This window comes from Lithobates pipiens, unplaced genomic scaffold, assembly GCF_037356315.1.
Source record: "Lithobates pipiens isolate NorthernLeopardFrog02 unplaced genomic scaffold, aLitPip1_a1.2 Scaffold_13, whole genome shotgun sequence".
Taxonomy (NCBI): domain Eukaryota; kingdom Metazoa; phylum Chordata; class Amphibia; order Anura; family Ranidae; genus Lithobates; species Lithobates pipiens.
The window spans coordinates 399,458,205-399,478,413 of record NW_027507718.1 but is presented as its reverse complement, the minus strand read 5'-3'; the positions used below and the strand labels follow the sequence as shown (position 1 = coordinate 399,478,413).

General features: G+C 41.5%; 1 protein-coding gene across 1 annotated transcript in view; it reads left to right on the top strand.

Moving 5' to 3' along the window:
* Window positions 1-20,209, top strand: part of TUSC3 (tumor suppressor candidate 3) — a 384,734-nt gene that overhangs the window by 264,372 nt on the left and 100,153 nt on the right. The window contains exon 4 of the mRNA XM_077477420.1: window positions 8,512-8,652. Coding sequence (XP_077333546.1) covers window positions 8,512-8,652 — 141 coding nt within the window. The remainder of the gene's footprint in view (window positions 1-8,511; window positions 8,653-20,209) is intronic.

Here is a 20,209-nt window from a genome sequence, read left to right as displayed (position 1 = left end):
AATGAGTAGGGGTACCATGTACGCCATATTTATTCATGTGTGTGTGGGGGGGGGCACTTTCTGATTCCAAAAAGCCCTCCACCCACAGATCCCACAACCACCAGGAAAGGGTTCTGGGGATGAGGCCCTTGTCCTCATTACCATGTGGACAAGGTGCTTTGCCAAGGCACCCCCCATGTTGAGAGTATGTGGCCTGGTATGGTTCTCTCCTTCCCTGGCCAGCCAAGCTGCATGCTCAGATTAAGGGTCTGTTATGGATTTTTTGGGGAACTTCACACTTTTTTTGTTTTTAGCGTGAGGTTCCCCCTTACAATTCATACCAGACTCAAAGGATGATGACATTTACAAAGAAAAACATTCTTAAATCAGTTAAATCAGTTAAAATTGGCAGCAAAGGAAACCACATTGCTGGTTTCTTTAAAAAAAAAGTGCGCACAGACCCTCCTAAAGCTCACTAACACTACAAGCTATGCATTTTTGGTGTTCTTTGTGACCTGTATGCCATTTTATTCTTTAAAAAAAGAAGGGGGATATTATTGCCAGCAATTTAAAAGTATTTCTCCTTTGTAAATGACAGTGCTGAAAAATCACTGCTCCCGACCACATGGAATTAAAATTACTAATATTTATGCTATTTATTGACACCCCCTTGGCTATTAACCTGTAAAATGGCCATTTTTAATTTAATGGATTACTGAACACCTGCCAAACCAAACCCAGGCCAATTTGACTCATTGCTACTCTTTAGTTTTGTCACCTTCGAATATAAGAGGTCTCATGAGACCATTAGGTGGTATTAATATCCTATCCATGGAAAGTGATTTTGCCCTTACAAAATTACCCCTTGGCTTTTGAAACCTTTGATATCTCAGGGAAGGCAAATATTGCCAAATCCTTTCATGACTTTTCCTGAAGAGAAGGCTTTTTTCCAAACACAACGGTCTAAAGCATTTCATTTGCCTTGCCCTTAAAGTGATTGTAAAGGTTTCTCTTTTATTTTTTATCATTACTATACTTACAGGCTCTGTGCATTGATTTTGCACAGAGCAGCCCCAATCCTCCTCTTCTGGGGTCCCCCGCTTAGCTCCTTCTGAGCACCCCTATAGTAAGCCGCTTGCTTTGGGGGCACTTGTGCGGGCTCAAGCTAGAGCCATACTGTTTGTGTCTATTGACACACATAGTGAGGCTCAGCCATGCCCCCACTCCCTCATCACTAGATTTGATTGACAGCAGGTGGAGCCAATGGCTCCCACTTCTCTCACTGTGTCCAGTGAAGAGGAAACAAAAGCAGTGCCGCTGCTCTCGGGTACAGTGCTGGACTGAGATCGGGCTCAGGTAAGTACTTGGGGGGGGGGGCACGCTGCACATAAAAGGTTTTCTACCTTAATCCAAAGAATGCATTAAGGTTAAAAACCTTTAGATTTTACTTTAAACTGCCAAGATAAAAATAGTGCAGCTCTCTGTACTATTCGGACAACCTTTAACCACTTCCCGACCAGCGCACGACGATGTACGTCGACAGAATGGCACGGGCAGGCATATTGGCGTACATGTACGTCCAATATTCGTTGCCGCCGTGCCATCGGGAGCGCGCCGGCGGCGGCGCGCTCCCGCGCTGGTCGGGACCCCCGTGAGTCCGGTCGCGGGACCCGCGGACTCGATCGCCGCAGGCATCCCCGCGATCGTCTCACGGAGCGGCCGAATGGAGGAAATGCTGTATAAACAACATTTTTCCATTCTGCCTAGCAACTAGTGACGCTGATCTCTGCTCCATGTGATTGGAGCAGAGATCAGTGTACACTAAATGAAAGCCCAACCCCCCCACAGTTAGTAACACACCCCTAGGAACACTTAACCCCTACACTGCCACCCACTGGTTAACCCTTTCACTGCCAGTGTCATTTACACAGGAATCACTGCATTTATATAGCAGTGATTACTGTATAAATGACAATGGTCCCAAAAATGTGTCAAAAATGTCTGATGGGTCCCCCACAATGTCGCAGTCACAATAAAAATCGCAGATCGCCACCATTACTAGTATAAAAAAAAATAATAAAAAATTATTAATAAAAATGCTATAAAACTATCCCTATTTTGTAAACGCTATAACTTTTGCGCAAACCAATCAATAATCGCTTATTGCGATTTTTTTTACCAAAAATATGTAGAAGAATACGTATCGGCCTAAACTGAGGGAAAAAAATGTTTTTTTATATATTTTTGGGGGATATTTATTATTACAAAAAGTAAAAAATAATGCGTTTTTTTCAAAATTATCGCTCTATTTTTGTTTATAGCACAAAAAATAAAAACCGCAGGGGTGATCAAATACCACTAAAAGAAAGCTCTTTTTGTGGGAAAAAAAGGACGTTAATTTTGTTTGGGAGCCACGTCGCACGACCGCGCAATTGTCAGTTAAAGCGACGCAGTGCCGAATCGCAAAAAGTGGTCTGGTCTTTGACCAGCAAATTGGTCCGGTCTGAAAGTGGTTAAAATCTAGATTAATCTACAATTTAATATGCACATCCACCCACTCATACTCTGTCCCAAGTGACAAAGCATTGTCCTTGCTACAGGGCTATATATACATGTTTTATCAATATTTTGTTATCTTTCTAAACTATGTAAATTTTGATTATGCAGCCATATTTAAGTCTGAACAATTTTTTCTTTATCTGATGAAGTGGTTGTTGTGCAGACTTTCAGTGTTCAAACACTATTATCTCATAATAAATAATCTTTTATACACATTTATATTCTCTTGTGATCACTCAATGTTCCAACATAAAAAGTCATCCTCAACTCTTAACAATAAAAAAACAAGGAAAATGCTTTTCTAGCACCTGAAAAATCTCATCTATTTTGAGCGTTTTTCTTGTTTTTGAGTATTTATATGGGATGCGGTACAGGTGAGCTCTCCTTTGATCAATTATTTCTTGTGGTCTCAACTTTTAACATTCAAGGTTTCTGTCATTAAATTTAGTAAATATATGATTGTTGGTATATAGTTATCTTCCAAACGTCCAGCCATCATGAAACTGATAAAGTCAACAAATACTTTTTTTTTGAAATGTCTTAATACAAAAGTTCCAAACACAGGCTAATTAAATTGAGTGTTGACTGTGCTAGCCCCTATCATATATTAATAGATACACCACCTATGTTATACTAGAGAGTACCGTAAATAAAATATTATGAAACAGTGAAAAATTATATGTGCAATATGCCAGTGCCTATATCACATGTATGAATCCTCAAATCATTAAATGATTTACCAAAAAAACATCACTCAAGCCTCCAATCAATGTTGAAGGAATAGATCAAATCAATAAAGGAAAAATATATAATAATAATGATAAATCAATCAGTGTCCAGTGTTGCTGCTTTTTTAAATGTGCCAGCCAATTAATAAATCTCACTGCAATCTCTCCACTGTGAATGAACTATTCCTGTGCACTTTTACCCTACATCCGTGATTCCATGTGACTGATCACAGATGTAGGATAAAAGTGCATAGGAATAGTTCATTCACAGTGGAGAGATTGCAGTGGGATTTATTAATTGGCTGGAACATTTAACCACTTAAGCCCCGGACCAATTTGCAGCCAAATGACCAGGCCCCTTTTTGCGATTCTGTCACTTTAACTGACAATTGCGTAGTCGTGCGACGTGGCTCCCAAACAAAATTGGCATCCTTTTTTCCCACAAATAGAGCTTTAGTTTGGTGGTATTTGATCACCTCTGCAGTTTTTATTTTTTGGGCTATAAACAAAAATAGAGTGACAATTTTGAAAAAGAATTAATATTTTTTACTTTTTGCTATAATAAATACCCCCAAATAATATATAAAAAAACTTTTTTTTCCTCAGTTTAGGCTGATATGTATTACTCTACATATTTTTGGTAAAAGAAAATTGCAATTAGCGATTATTGATTGGTTTGCGCAAAAGTTATAGCGTTTACTAAATAGGGGGTAGTTTTATAGCATTTTTATTAATATTTATTTTTTACTAGTAATGGCGGCGATCAGCGATTTTTATTGGGACTGCGACATTATGGCAGACACATCAGACATTTTTGACACATTTTTGGGACCATTATCATCTATACAGCAATCAGTGCTATTTAAGTACACTGATTCCTGTGTAAACGACACTGGCACTGAAGGAGTTAACCACTAGGGGCAGTGTAGGTGTTATGTATGATGTGATGTGTTTTTATTATTGTAGGGACGTGACCTGGTTTGTGACATCGCTGATCATCCTTCCCTATAAAAGGGAACAGACGATCGGTGACAGCCACACCAGGAAGCACAGGGAGAGGTTTGTTTACACAGACCTCTCCTCGTTCTTCAGCTCTATGACCCGATCGCGGGACACTAGCGATGATCAGGTCCGCTGGTCCCGTGGCCACGGTCATGGAGCACAGGACCGGGTCGGGAGCGCTCTGGCGGCAGCACACTCCCAATGGCATGCTCCCGACCCACAGCTGAGCACTTAAAGAATCACGCACCGGTACGTGATTGTGCCCAGCCGTGCTATTCTGCCAACGTATATCTGCGTGAAGCGGTCCTTAAGTGGTTAAACCAGCAGCAACACTGGACACTGATTGATTTATCATTATTATTATATATTTTTTCTTTATTGATATGATATATTCCTTCAACATTGATTGGAGGCTTGAGTGATGTTATTTTAGTGTATCATTTAATGATTTGAGGATTCATACATGTGATATAGGCATTGGCATATTGCACATATGATAATTTTTCACTGTTTCATAATATTTTATTTATTCTCTGGTATAACATAAGTGGTGTATCTAGAAATATATGATAGGGGTTAGCGCAGTCAACACTCTTTGTTTTTCATTTATTTGTATTTTTGACTGCAGCAACTAAAAAAAAAATTCACATTAGTTAGGTTATATTATATCGTAATTTAATAAATGTTGTTGCGCTGGTGGCCCACATATTTGATTCAATTGCCTCTTTGCATGGTTGATGCCAACTCCAATAGTCAACAGCCTATACATGTATGTGGTCATCTTACATTACCATTGTTTACTCATTACACACAAACTTCAGAAGTTTGGGTTAGATAAAAATACAAATGACCTAACCCTCCTAAATTTACCGTACATGGGAAACATATCATAATATAGAGATGTGTGACAGTGGAAAATAACCAAGTGATCCAGTAAGCCTGCCTCTTGAAATTTTTACTTTTTAACATATTATATTCCAGTTAACATAACATGCTGGTGTCACTGGTTATAAACATACTATCTCAAATTTTACAGTTGAATCTCTATTGGTGACTACTACAGCTCAGGAGACCATGCTGTACTTGTAAAAATAATAAATCTTTATTAGTTATTTGCATAATCACTAAAACATAGTATTCCTAAATTTGCTGCTTCAAAACATTTGGAGAGTTGTGTGTGTTCATCACCTACATCTTTAGGGTAAAATCCACAAAAGTAAAACAAAATATATATAGTATGTCGTTAAAGAGGAAGTAAATCCTGATGGGTTTACTTCCCCTTTGATTCCCTGCAAAGACAAAGCATAATGACTATTACGTATCATATAGTAGTCCATTATGTGTCACTTACCTGACACAGGAGCCAGTGAAGTCACCGCTGTCCCCTGTAGTTCCAAGCGTCCATCTTCTTGGTGGGTCTCCGTGGGTCTCGCTGCTCCGGCGCTGTGATTCGCCGGAGCAGCAATGACTTCACTCCCGCGCATGCGCAACGGGAGCCGACACTCGCGGCATATCGCCGCGATCTGTGGCTTACCCAGTGCGCCTGCGCGCCGCTGTCTACGGTGCATGCGCCATAGACAGCGGTGCCTGTCTTCAGGTAAATATCTCCTAAACCGTATAGGTTTAGGAGATATTTCTTGGACCTACAGGTAAGCCTTAATCTAGGCTTACCTGTAGGTCAAAGTGGTTTGTAAGGGTTTACAACCACTTTAAAAAAAAGGTGGTGAATCCCTCTCTGGGTATTAGCTAGATAGACGACAATGTAAAACAAGCAACTGACCTTCCTATAGCTTCAAACTGGAAATGCTGCCCTCTTGAAACATATTCACATTTGTTTCTACAAACACTATTCAGTGAGCGGAAGCAAACAGCATTCCAACAGATAGCAGTGTTAGGTAGTTTAAAATAATTCATTTGGATCTCTGACTGATCCCAGGGGAAAACTTTTTTTCATTGACATTTTAAAGATGAGAGCTAGTGACTTTTCACACTCTGCAACAAGGTGGCAAAAAGCTCTTTTATTTATAACTTCAGTATATAGATAGATAGCAATACAAACTTGTATTGTCACACGAAATCTGATATTATAAAGAAGTGGTAGCATTCCATCCTGAAGTGGAGTGCGAAAAGGGCATTAGCTTGCACTTACAGAGCTAGGTTTGAGTGACACAATGTTGTTTTATTATACCCAAGCTAATATCTTATTAGACATGGTAGGACATATTTTTAATTTACTTTGAATTTTACAAACATAATAACTTTACTTCTCCAAGGGTCCTTGCGCATGTTACTAATGTATGAACACCAGATCTTCCTGGCAAGTTCCTGCCCAAAAAAAAGTAAAAATTCTTCTAGCTCCCATAATCCTAAATAATATAGAGGGGGGGGGGGGGGGGGGGATTTATGTGCATCTTTGCACATATTCGTGCATATTCACACATAAAATACTATCAACTGATTCAAACATGGCCCTAGTTTTATGAGCAATTATGAGCCTATCTCTATTTACCAATTTTTCAAACAAAATTCACATTTTCACATGTACTCTTTTATTACAGTGTGAAAAGTGCTTTACTTTACCAATAATTATTTTTCTGATGATTTGTTCTGCAATTTGCCCAACAATCACACAGTGCCTGCTCTAAATCTAACCATGAAACTAGGAGAATATAGCGTGGATGATCTTGGTGGCGAGCTGGGCCAGCACCTATCGTAGTGACCAGCCACGGGATTTGTTTCCTCATCTTACCTGGAGCGGTGTTTCCCTTTCATTGTATTTATAAATCTAACCATGGCAAAATTTGACTGGTGCATGTTTTGTATACAAATAAATAAGTACACAATAATATATTAAAGTGATTGTGCAAAGACATAAGTGTGCAATCAAAGTGCAATCAAATAAAGTTCTTCAGTGCAAAATGAACATGCCAACTTCTGCTTGTGAGGATAAAAGTGCCAGTTCAAGCTCCTCTCCTGTGTCCCCACTCACCAGCAGTAAGCTTTTGCAAGGTCTTTATCCTACATCACTAGTTGAGGTGTCTCCCACCAACTGCAAACTTTAAAGGATTCCAAGGTCTTTAATCCACTTCGCTACCTGTTTGTACTTGAAGGATCTTCACTTCAAACAGTTAGGTAATTTCAGCATAAATTGCACAATGTAATGTTTTTAGAGATCCTCTGACTTGCAGACTGTGTGCCATCCAACTGCAACCAACCATTTTTTGGTCATGCACCAGGCCACCTGTTGATTTTTTATTTAATTTTTGTCAAAGCTTAAGGTTGGGTTCACACTTTAGAATGCAGCGGCTCACAGCAGGAGTGCGGTGCTTCTCCATTCACCATATCAGGTCCACTTTCAGCTGAAATATTGGGCTGATTTCAGACCTAAAATGAACCAAAAGATGCACAGGAGCCGCTGTGGAGAACCAGCCACAATCTCCTGTGTGAACCAGCCACAATCTCCTGCTATGTGAATTGGATGCGGGGAAACCCGCATCAAATTCGCATAGGTGTGATTTTCCCAAGAAAAGGCTGTGCAGGGGAGGTGTCAGGACAAGTCTGATCATTGGAGGAGAGCAGCCTGAGTTCCCAGCACAGCTTGAGAACTGACCACGCTGTGTTTTACTGCTTGGTGTGGTCAATTTTTAATAGGAAAGTAGATGGCCTGGCAGGAACACCAGGGAATTTACAGAAAGGAAGCAATACAAAGAGAACAGGATGCTTTTTCATACAAGTACATGGTACAGCCGGCACATATCAAGAGTATGAAATTCTGGGGTAACATCACTTTAACTGATAAAAACAAGCTGCAGTTTGAACCTAATTGGATAGTTGTAGGCTTTACACTCTACAGTTTTAGTAAATCAAGCTCTTTGCCTCTGTTCAGGGGTTTCTTGTACTGAAGACCAGTCACTGCTGCTTTCACCTTGAGTATAGTGACTGTTCTTGTATCTGCCCCATTCTGTCTTCTTCTAAAGGCAGCCTGTAGTGGGTGGATCCTGTTAGGTTCCTCCCACAGCTCTGCTCTTTGCACCGGATATGTGGAACCCAGTGATGATGTCACTGCTACTTTTACAAGGTAACATCCAGGTTTGAAAAGGCAGCTGGTGCACATATAGTGAAATATTTTTAAATGAACATTTATGTGCCCAGAATTCAGCTTTAAGTACGTTTACATCTTTATATGTTGTGCAAAAATAGCTAAAACTAGAAGATATGTATGTGAATTTCTTTACTATTACAGCTCAACATGAACTCAGCCCCCACCTTCATGCACTTCCCAGCAAAAGGAAAGCCCAAGAGAGCAGATACCTTCGACCTCCAACGTATTGGGTTTGCAGCCGAACAACTCGCAAAGTGGATTGCTGACAGAACAGATGTCCATGTATGTAAATATTATGACATTGCACAACTCTAGATATCTGAAATTCAGTTTGTACTGAGACTTTGTCACATGTCTTTACATTTATTTTTAATCACATAATAGATGTCTTTCTGCTTTTCCTTGTACTTTTTTTCTAAAAAACTTCTTGCATCTGCCACAGTGAATTTATTATTCCTATTCCCAAGTAACTCTGAATGACTCGTGATACACCGCTTACATTGTTCTATGCAGCAATAAGTCCTGCCACCGAAACAAGAGTAAATTATGCTGGAAACAGATTCCCTTGGTGTTTATTGTAGTAATGAAGACTATTTTATACACAGAAATTTTTTTTTTTTTAATATTGCATATATTATTATTTATAAGTTAGGCCTTTTCTAATATTTGGAATCATTATTTTGCTTCCAACAACCTGTTCTAGTTCAACAAGGCAAGATATAGTTTTGTTGCAGTGCAAGACCATCTATGGTTATATGAAGCAAAACATGTTTTATTTATAAGCCTTTGTTTGTAAGATACTGTACAAAGTAAAACCACTATAGAGACCTGCTAGATCTCATTAGAATAACCAGAACACAGAACTGCAACCCAAACTAGTCACGAAGTTAAAAATAGCAGCTACTGAAACCGCAACCCTACTCTTAGCTGCAGCGCTTGCATACATTTCATGCTGCCATGAGATTGGCACATATTTTCACAGCTCAATTGTTTTCTGCACTGAGATTTCGAATGCTTTCGGATTGCAGCAATAGGACTGGTATAAGGAAAATTTGACATTTCAGAGGTTAATTTGTGTTAGACATTCGGCTGAAGTGTATGTTCAGCCCAGACCTGTTTTGTTTATCTTTGGATATGTTTGGGAAGGATTAGAACCCCTGTCATATTATAACTGTTATTTACAGCTCCAACGGAAAGATCTACCCTCGCTTAAGCAAGCCATAGATGATGCAAAATTGCTTGATTCCCCCATCAACACAGTCAATGTTGATGGGGGAATCCTTCCCGCAGAACTATTGTTCTGCCAGTGGGTAGCCTCGCCTGCCGCATCGCATGCAAAAAATCCAACAGGCTGATCGTACTGAACTCGAACGATAAGAGTATGCAACTGGTCTAAACTATGTGGCATGTTCTACGTGGCATGCTCCAAGTGGCCAGGAGCCTGGCGGACAAGAAGGGAAATCTACAGATACTGTTGTACGAGGAGGATTTGTGGGAATTTCAGAGACTTGGTTCAACAGCTCTCATGATTGACTGGCAACCATTCAAGGGTATTCTCTTCATCGCAGGGATAGAGAGGGTAAAAAAGAGGAGGGTGTGCCTGTATATCAAGAACAATGTACTGTACAAGTTAACGTGAGAGACGACATCACTAAGGGAGCTAGGGAGGCGGTGGAATTCTTATGGGTAGAAGAGCACCAAATGGATGAAACTAAGGGGAAAATAATACTGGGAGTATGTTAAAGGCCCCCTAACCTGAGGGGGGTGACAGACCTCCTATCACAATTTGGATTAGCAGCAATAATGGGAGGTGTCATCATAATGGGAGATTTTAATTATCCAGACATAGACTGGCTGGGAGGAACTGCGCATTCGTCTAAGGCTTGCCAGTTCCTAAATGTCTTGCAGGACAATTTCTGGGTCAGATGGTAGACGCACCAACGAGAAACAAAGCTTTACTATACTGATTATGAAAACAGATTATGAATACAGACCTGATCACAGATGTGGAAATAAGGGGCAACTTATGAGGAAAAAAGGACCTGGACGATGAGGTAAACAGTTTAATCTCTGTATTTGCAGACGGTACTACGCTAAGCAGGGCAATAACTTCTCTGCAGGATGTGGAAACCTTGCAAGAAGATCTGAACAAACTAATGGGGTGGGCAACTACATGGCAAATGAGGTCTAATGTGAAAAAAATGTAAAATAATCATTTGGGTGGCAAAAATATTTATGAAATCTACTCACTGGGGGCAGAATCTCTGGGGGAATCTCCAAGGATGGAAAAGGACCTGGGGATCCTAGTAGATGATAGGCTCAGCAATGGCTTGCAATGCCAAGCTTCTGCTATCACAGCAAACAGAATATTGGCATGCATTAAAAAAGGGGATTAACTCAAGAGATAAAGCAATAATCCTCCCACTTTACAAGACTCTGCTTTGGCCTCACCTGGTGTATGCTGTCCAGTTCTGGGCACCAGTCCTCAGGAAGGATGTAATGGAAATGGAGCGAGTACAGAGAAGGACAACAATGCTAATAAAGGGACTGGAGGATATTAAGTATGAAGAAAGGTTACGAGCACTGAACTTGAGAGGGGATATGATTTCAATTTACAAATATCATACTGGTGATCCCACAACAGAGATAAAACATTTCCGCGGAAGGGAGTTTAATAGGACACATGGCCACTCAATAAAATTAAAAGAAAAGAGGTTTAACCTTAAACCAGGCATGTCCAAAGTCCGGCCCGCGGGCCAATCGCGGCCCGCAGTCCGGTTTTGAACGGCCCGCCTGGTGTGCTGCGGGATCAGGGCCGTCAAATGAGCCGATCCCCGGCACTGTGTGAAGCTCCGTCGGCTTCAAAAGTGAAAGTAAAGTGCAGAGGAGTGTGCTGTGCTCTCTGCTTCCCCCTACAGTGCAGTACCCGGCTGAATGAGGAAATGGAATGGAAAGGTACTGTACTACAAGCTAGATTCGTTTTAAAAAGGCTTTATTTATGTGTATGTGTGTGTGTGTGTGCATGTGTGTCTGTATGTATGTATGTGTGTACATGTGTGTCTGTATGTGTGCATGTGTGTCTGTATGTATATGTGTGCATGTCTGTCTGTATGTATGTGCATGTGTGTCTGTATGTGTGTGTGTGTGCATGTCTGTCTGTATGTGTGTGTGTGCATGTCTGTCTGTATGTGTGTGTGTGCATGTCTGTCTGTATGTGTGTGTGTGCATGTCTGTATGTATGTATGTGTGTGCATGTCTGTCTGTATGCATGTGTGTGCATGTGTGTCTGTATGTATGTGTGTATGTGTGTGTGTGCATGTGTGTCTGTATGTATGTGTGTCTGTATGTATGTGTGTCTGTATGTATGTGTGTCTGTATGTATGTGTGTCTGTATGTATGTGTGTCTGTGCATGTGTGTGCATGTCTGTATGTATGTGTGTGCATGTGTGTCTATGTGTGTGTGTGTGCATGTCTGTCTGTATGTATGTATGTATGTGTGTGTGTGTGTATGTGTGTCTGTATGTGCATGTGTGTGTGTGTCTGTGCATGTATGATTGCATGTGTGTGTGTGTCCATGTATGTCTGTATGTATGCGTATGTGCATGTGTGTCTGTATGTATGTGCGTGTATGTCTGTCTGTATGTGTGTGCATGTATGTGTGTTTGTATGTGTGTGCAGCATGTGTGTCTGTATGTATCTGTGTGCATGTATGTGTGTGTGTGTGTGTGTGTATGTATGTCTGTATGTGCGTGTATGTGCGTGTATGTCTGTATGTATGTATGTGTGTGCATGTGTCTGTATGTGTGTGTGTGCATGTGTCTGTATGTATGTAAGTATATGCATGTGTCTGTATGTGTATGCATGTGTCTGTATGTGTGTATGTCTGTGTGTATGTGTATGCATGTGTGTTACTTTTAATCCAGACCCCCCCCCCCCATTCTTGTACCATCAGAACTGCTTTTGTGGTGCTTGTGTGTGTGATAGCAGCCAGGATTGCCGCTCCTCTGAGAAGCAATCCATATACAGATCGCTTTTCAGAGGCATTTGAAAGGTGGTAAAGAGGCATTATGTTGCCTCCTCACCACCTGTTTTAAGCCCGTAAATGTAGCATCACTATACCGCAACTGTGCAGTCTACACAGTTGCGGGGTAGTTGCAGTGCAGGCCCATTCACCCTGAGCATACCTCCAGCTGCAGCCACAGCATGTGTACACCCCCAGCTGCTCCCTCTGCAGCTAAAGGGGGAGAAGTTGGGGGTGGTAAAAACAGCTTAACCATGTAGTTTTACTGCCCCTCCAATAAGCCCTTGGTTCACATCTGCATGGCTGCATGCTGTGTGTAGGGCAGCCCATGCATTTCAATGGGCTTCCATACCCACAAAAATGCAGGGAAAGAAGTCCCAGAGCTTTTTTTTTTTTTTTAATTGCGCTGCACCAAAAGCACCCCATGTTTCCAATGTGTGGGGTACCATTAAGACTTAACGGTACCCCCAAAGAACAGAGCATTCGTCTGTGTGTCAGGCAAACGAGCGCGACAAAGGCACAAGAATTTTTGTTGGGCCAGGTATGAGTGCTCGAATGACCGAATTTTAATGGTTCAAAGAATGTCAGGCAAAATGGTCGGCCCTCACACATGTTCACTTCATCGAATCTGGCCCTCTTTGAAAAAAGTTTGGACACCCCTGCCTTAAACTGTGTACAGAGTTCTTTACTGTAAAAGCGACAATGATGTGGAATTCCCATACACAGGCGGTGGTTTCAGTGGGGAGTATCGATAGTTTCAAAAAACTATTAGATGAGCACCTGAACGACCACAACATACAGGTTGGACTTGTTGGACTTGTGTCTTTTTTCAACCTCACCTACTATATAACTAATACAATACAATACAAGAGGATAAAGTGGGCCCTGCTCAGAAGTGCTTACAATCTAATAATGTATTGTATTTTCTTTGAAGCGCATTTCTTAATCTTGTATTTACTATTGTTTACTAGTTTATCACATTTATTTCTATACTCGATATACAGTTGTGCTCATAAGTTTACATAACCTGCCAGAATTTATGATTTCTTGCCCATTTTTCAGAGAATATGAATGATAACACAAAAACTTTTCTTTCCCTCATGGTTAGTTTGTGGCTGAAGCCATTTATTATCAATCAACTGTGTTTACTCTTTTTAAATCATAATGTCAACAGAAACTACCCATATGACGCTGATCAAAAGTTTACATACTCCAGTTCTTAATATCGTGTATTGCCCCCTTTACTATGACAGCTTGAAGTCTTTTGTGGTATTTGTAGATGAAGCTCTTTATCTTCTCAGATCGTAATGTATTTATATACCACACTACCCTAATGTTAGCAGCCAGCACAAAAGGTGTAAATAAAACGTGTATATAGAAAGAACAAGTGCAGCACTAAACAAATCAAATAGAAAATACAATAATCAAAAAAATCATACAAAAATAATGACATATAGTGACATGGAAAATACAGCCCAAAGTGAATGGCCAGTAGAAATAAAAAATATTCTAAACTCGTGAAAAAGTCCAGAACCAAAAAGAGTTGCTCCAAAGAGTGTCCAAATAAATATGTGACTTCCACTTATAAGTGACTATAAAAAACAATGGTAGTTCCATGAAAAATCCAACCCAGTGACAAACGTGATCCACCACCGACAGCATAAATCTCTTACCAGAGGACGTGGACACACACAAGCATATACTTGGTGGGTCTAACAAGCTTAATAGTATAATCCCAGGGGACCAAGGTTCTTCAATGCAGATCAAACCTCCAGAAACTCATTCTCATAGATATAGGATATACTGGATAATATAGGGATCACCCCCATCAGAGAAGCACAGAAGAGGAAAGAAGAAAGGAACATAGCATAATTCCGTATAGGGAGTTTTATTAAAACCAATGGTATAGGAATTGCACTTACATGCTCCAGGTAACAACAAACGCTTAAAATAGACAATTCATCTGTAATGAGCAGGTCAGCAAACAGTCCCAACGTGTTTCGCTTGCATAAGCATCCTCTGGTGGCAGACGGTAAAGCTGCCCATTCCTCTTGGCAAAAAGCCTTCAGTTCCTGTAATTTCTTAGGCTGTCTTGCATGAACTGCACATTTGAGATGTTCCCAGAGTGGCTTAATCATATTGAGGTCAGGAGACTGAGATTCTGCTGTAGCCAATGACAGGTTGACTTGGCCTTGTCTTTTGGATCATTGTCATGTTGGAATGTCCAAGTTCGACCCATGCGCAGCTTCCTGGCTGATGAAAGTAAATGTTCCTCGAACATTTTTTGATAACATACTGCATTTATCTTGTCATCAATTTTGACCAAATTTCCTGTGCCTTTGTAGCTCACACATCCCCAAAACATCAGCAATCCACCTCTGTACCTTTCATCATAGGCCTTGTTGACTCCTCTCCAAATGTAGCATTTATGATTGTTGCCAAAAAGCTAAATTTTGGTCTCATCACTCCAAATGATTTTGTACCAGAAGGTTTGAGGCGTGTCTCTGTGCTGTTTGGCATATTGTAAGCTGGATACTTTGTGAAATTTGCATAGTAATAGCTTTCTTCTGGCGACTCGACCATGAAGCTTATAAGTGCCTCCTTATTGTGCATCTTGAAACAGCCACACCACATGTTTTCAGAGAGTCCTGTATTTCACCTGAAGTTATTTGCAGGTTTTTCTTTGCATCCGAAACAATTTTCCTGGCAGTTGGGGCTGAAATTTTAGTTGGTCTACCTGGCCATGGTTTGGTTTCAACAGAACCCCTCATTTTCCACTTCTTGATTAGAGTTTGAACACTGCTGATTGGCATTCTCAGTTCATTTGATATCTTTTTATATCCCTTTCATGTTTTATACAGTTCAACTACCTTTTCCCTCAGATCCTTTGATAATTCTCTTTTCTTTCACCATGACTCAGAACCCAGAAACGTCAGTGCAGCACTGGATGAAAGATGTAAGGGTTGGAGGCGTGGCCTAGCACCGGAGCTGAATGGGCGTCTGAGCCCGGAGCTCCGTGCTAACAGGGACACCAGCAGCATTCAGCGACGGACCCAAATGGCTCTTCATCCCGAACGGGTAGCGGAGGAAGCCAGCATAGTGTTCCGCTATGCCGGGGAAGAGGCAAGCACGTCGGAAGCCACAGCAGCTGACGGATTTCTTCCCACTGAATAACAGGGGAGAGGGACGACATGGCGCCTCAGCGTGCCTGCACCTGAAGGCCTCCACACAGAAGCAGTCTTCCAAAAAAAGGTAACCGCTCTTCTAATTTTGATTCCCCTGGGGAAACAGTGCATTCTCCCTCCACACCATCCTCCCGCAGCCCAGCCAAGACTAAGCCCAGGCTAGATGAAGGAGGATTGAGCCCAATGGCGAGTGCGGCCTCTGATTCTGGGGAGGACACGTGGAGCCCATTGAAACATATACTACACAGAATCAGCCAGTGCTGGACACAGTGTTAAAGGATATGTTGTTGTCTTTGCGGAGCACTTTACAATCCGACATGGCTGCATGTATGCATCGCTTTAACAGTGACATACAAGAGATGGGGAGTAGAGTGGACTATATTGAGACAAAAATGGAGGAGTATGCAACTACTATAAATGATTTAGTCGATGCTCATGATGAACAGGAAACTGATATAGACTGGCTTAAAGAAAAATTAGCAGCTGTAGAAGACAGGTCTAGATGGAATAATTTGAAACTCAGGGGGATCCCTGACTCAGTACTACAGTCTGACCTACACCTTTTTGCCACTACAATGTTTAAAATGCTGATTCCCGGTCTTACAGATTTGGATGTTACAATTGATCGAATTCACCGCCTGTCTAAGCCATCTCATATACCGGAGCAGATGCCCAGAGACGTCTTGCTTCTGTTACATTTTTTTCATATCAAGGAGCAACTCATGGCTATAATGAGGAAACAGGAATCTATGCCTGCACAATACCAGCAGATTCAGTTTTTCAGTGATTTGTCGCAATACACCTTACAAAAAAGAAAAAGCCTCAACACGGTGACTAAAATTTTGTGCAGCCATGAGATCACTTATCGGTGGGGCTACCCGACTAAACTAACCATAACTAGAGACAATCATTCCTTTACAGTGACATCTCTGGAAAAAGGTATTGATCTTCTTAAAGAGTGGGGTATATCACCAAGTGAAGAAGGCGGCCAGATAGCTACTAGTACCCCACATAGACTTGAACAGGAGTGGAAGCAGGTTACCACTAAAAATGCTAAACCCCACACTTAATAGAAGACCACAAGGGTTTGCTTTAACAATGTATCTGAGAAGGCTAATTTCATTCTATGACCGAACTTGTTCCCCAATTACACGTAGCAGCACACTGCTGCCTCTGGGAGGTATGGAACTTCCTTCAATATTGGTCCAGTGATGGAGTAGAGAAAATTCACTCCAGATGTTATTTTTTTTCTTTTTCTTGTTTTTGTTACTGTTTTTTACACGTTAACAATGTTGAATTTGTTTGTTTCTTGGATGTGATACCACCAGTAGACACTGCAAACTATGGAAGGGTCACAGAGGAACTGCAGCAGATGGACCTCAGCAAAAATGACTGCAAGTGGACAGACCCTTTTTGGACATTCAACTGTAAGTACTGAAATATACTACCCGCAGGATAACCCTTTTCAACACATAACAGCAGGATCTGCTAGTAAAAATAGCCTCTCAATTTACTTTATATTGCCAAAGGTACTGCCCAAGCGAATATTTTAACCTTTTCCCATGCCACTTAACATAATCTCAATCAACGCCAGAGGACTCAACCACCCGGTGAAGCGCAAGACCATGTGGAATGAAGCTCTTATGCATCATAGTGTCATTATATGTGCACAAGAAACTCATTTCAGTAAGACTGTCAAGATGCTTTCATAGGAGTTTCCCGCATGTTTTTACCACCAACGCGGATTCCAAAGCTAAGGGTGTTTTGATAGCTATTCGGGACACTGTGGCTTTTCGATGCTGGAGCAGATACAAGATCCACTTGGCAGATACTTGATCCTAATATGTGAACTGAACTCTACGGTTTACACTATAGTTAATGTTTATTCCCCTAATAGACGTCAGGTATATTTTTTTAACAAACTGATGAAAAAGATTAAAAAATGCAAAAAAGGTAGTTTGGTTATATGCGGGGATTTTAACGCCTGATCCTGAGATGGACTCGACTACTGAAACTAGTTGTGTCCATCCTGCATTGTTACAATCTATTCACAAACAGAACCTATATGATGTTTGGCGCTGCCTGCACGCTAATGAAAAAGATTTTACATTTTTCTCCCCACTGCATAGAGTTTATACCAGAATCGATTTTTTTTTGGTGGATCAACAGGTCCTTATGCAAACTGAGTCCACTGGTATAAACTCTATAACATGGTCGGATCACGCATCAATAACCCTATTGATAACTGATTCTACCATTTCTGGCACAAGGCCGGTCTGGAGAATCAACACGTTTTTATTACAACAACCCAAATTTAAAGAACAGATACAAACCCATTTAACACATTTTTTGGCAGACAATGTGGGGTCAGTGTCCGATCCATTTGTGCTGTGGAACGCCCACAAGGCATTTATGAGGGGAATTTTCATACAGATGGGAGCAAGAGCCAGGAGGTAGAGGCAGCAGCACGTTAATGAGCTGATAAGAGAAATCACAGATTTAGAAACCCAAAACAAATCCAAGCCTTCCTTTGTCCTTTCCCAGAAATTAACGACACTACGAATGGAACTCCGATCATTCTTACTCAAAAAATTTGAAAAAACAACTAAAAAACTAAAGATGAATTACTATTCCACTGGTAATAAAGCTGGGAAACTCCTAGCTTAAGCCCTTAAAGGTCATAGGTACAAACATAAGTTCAATATATACTTCACCCTAGAACCAAACAAAAAATATACCACCCACAACAAATTGCAGATGCCTTTAGCCTTTATTATGGCATGTTATACAATTTAAGGGATGATCCCTCTACCACTCAACCCACTCTTGAGGCTATTGATAATTTTTTGGGTAAGCTGTCCATACCTAAACTAACACCGGATCAGTTGCAATTCTTGAATCTGCCATTTAGTAAAATAGAAATAAACAAGGCCATTGAGGCCAGGATGTGCGTTCCAAGGAGCAGGATATTATGTCAGTGCCACCGGAAATACGTCAAATTACGTATTTCCGGTGGCACTGACGTAATATCCTGCTCCTTGGAATGCACTTCCTGGTGTCTGGAACGCATGCCGTGAGCAACGTCTGGATCCATCCCTAATCCCTTTAAATCCCTTTAATACATCATAATTCTGAATGAGAGAGACTATAGTGGCTTTACCTACAAAGTCACTGGCCCGACTGATCTTGCTAAGGGATTGCAGAACCAAAGAAATCGAATCACCTGCCAATAGATCTATACCTGCCTCTCTGATCAGACACACGTTGACTGTATGAAGGGCCAAAACTGCCAAAATTGTGCTACAGGCACTACAGAGGTATAAAACCTCTTCAACTTCACATATCTTTTTCTATTAAGGGGCTCTCGAAAATAAACAACATCTTCCATATGCAGGGTGATTTCTCTAGCCAGTCTGATGACAGCCATGTTGACTAAAGGTGCTGAATCCAAACAGGTCTCATGTTCCTGAATAGGTACATCTCAGCAATCCTGCATGCTAAAGAGTTTTTTTCTCCATTTTCTTCCTTTCATCAAAAATAAGATCTCTAATTTCCTCTGTTAAAGGGAACAGTAGGACAGATTTTTTTAATTGTGGATACTACCTACTTGATTTTGAAGGCTATTCTACTCAGGGCTGTCTTAATAGCATCATGGGCCCCTGGGCGAAGTAATTCTCTGGGGCCCCTACAATGGAGACAGTGCAGGTAAATAGACATCAAGTAGGTAGGAGACAGACAAGCGGAGCTTCCCCTTTTGGGTCGAGCTCCGCATTAACTACATGAACAATCATTCTGTATAGCAAAGGAACAGTGGGAAAATACTACATACATAAAGTAACAAAGCTGTCCTGTGCATATAATATATCTGCTAGATTGATACCTCCCCAGCACTATGGCCCCTCTATAGCTGAGATATCCCCCCAGCACTCTGACCCCTCTACACCCCAGATATCCTCCCAGCACTCTGACCCCTCTACTCCCCAGATATCGCTCCAGCACTCTGACCCATCTACACCCTAGATATCCCCCCATCACTCTGACCCCTCTACACCCATGATATCCCCCTAACACTCTGATCCCTCTACATCACAGATATCCCCCCAGGACTCTGACCCCTCTACACCCGAGATATCCCCCCAGGACTCTGACCCCTCTGCACCCCAGATATCCCCCAAGCACTCTGACCCCTCTACATCCCAGATATCCCCCAGCACTGTGACCCCTCTACACCCCAGATATCCCCCCAGTACTCTGACCCCTCTGCAGCCCAGATATCCCCCCAGCACTCTGACCTCTCTACATCCCAGATATCCCTCCAGAATTTTGATCCCAGATATCCCTCAACAGTCTTTGAATGCTACTATTGAATGCCACTGTTCTGGGGGGTGGTATTTAAGGTACCGACACCACGTGGTTCGGGGTTCCATCTTTGATTTTCTGTCTGTTCAGTTCTGGTGGTCCTCCTGACCCAGCCCATGGCCCTCCTGGCCTGGGGCGTGGAACCATGCATTTCGAGTCCCGGGCCCGGCCGGCCCGAGAAAACGCAACTGCAGGGACAGGCCTGAGTGGATTTCTGGGCCTATTGATCCAAAGGTGGTCCGGTGCCATCTCATCTGAAGGGAGAGGCCCAGCA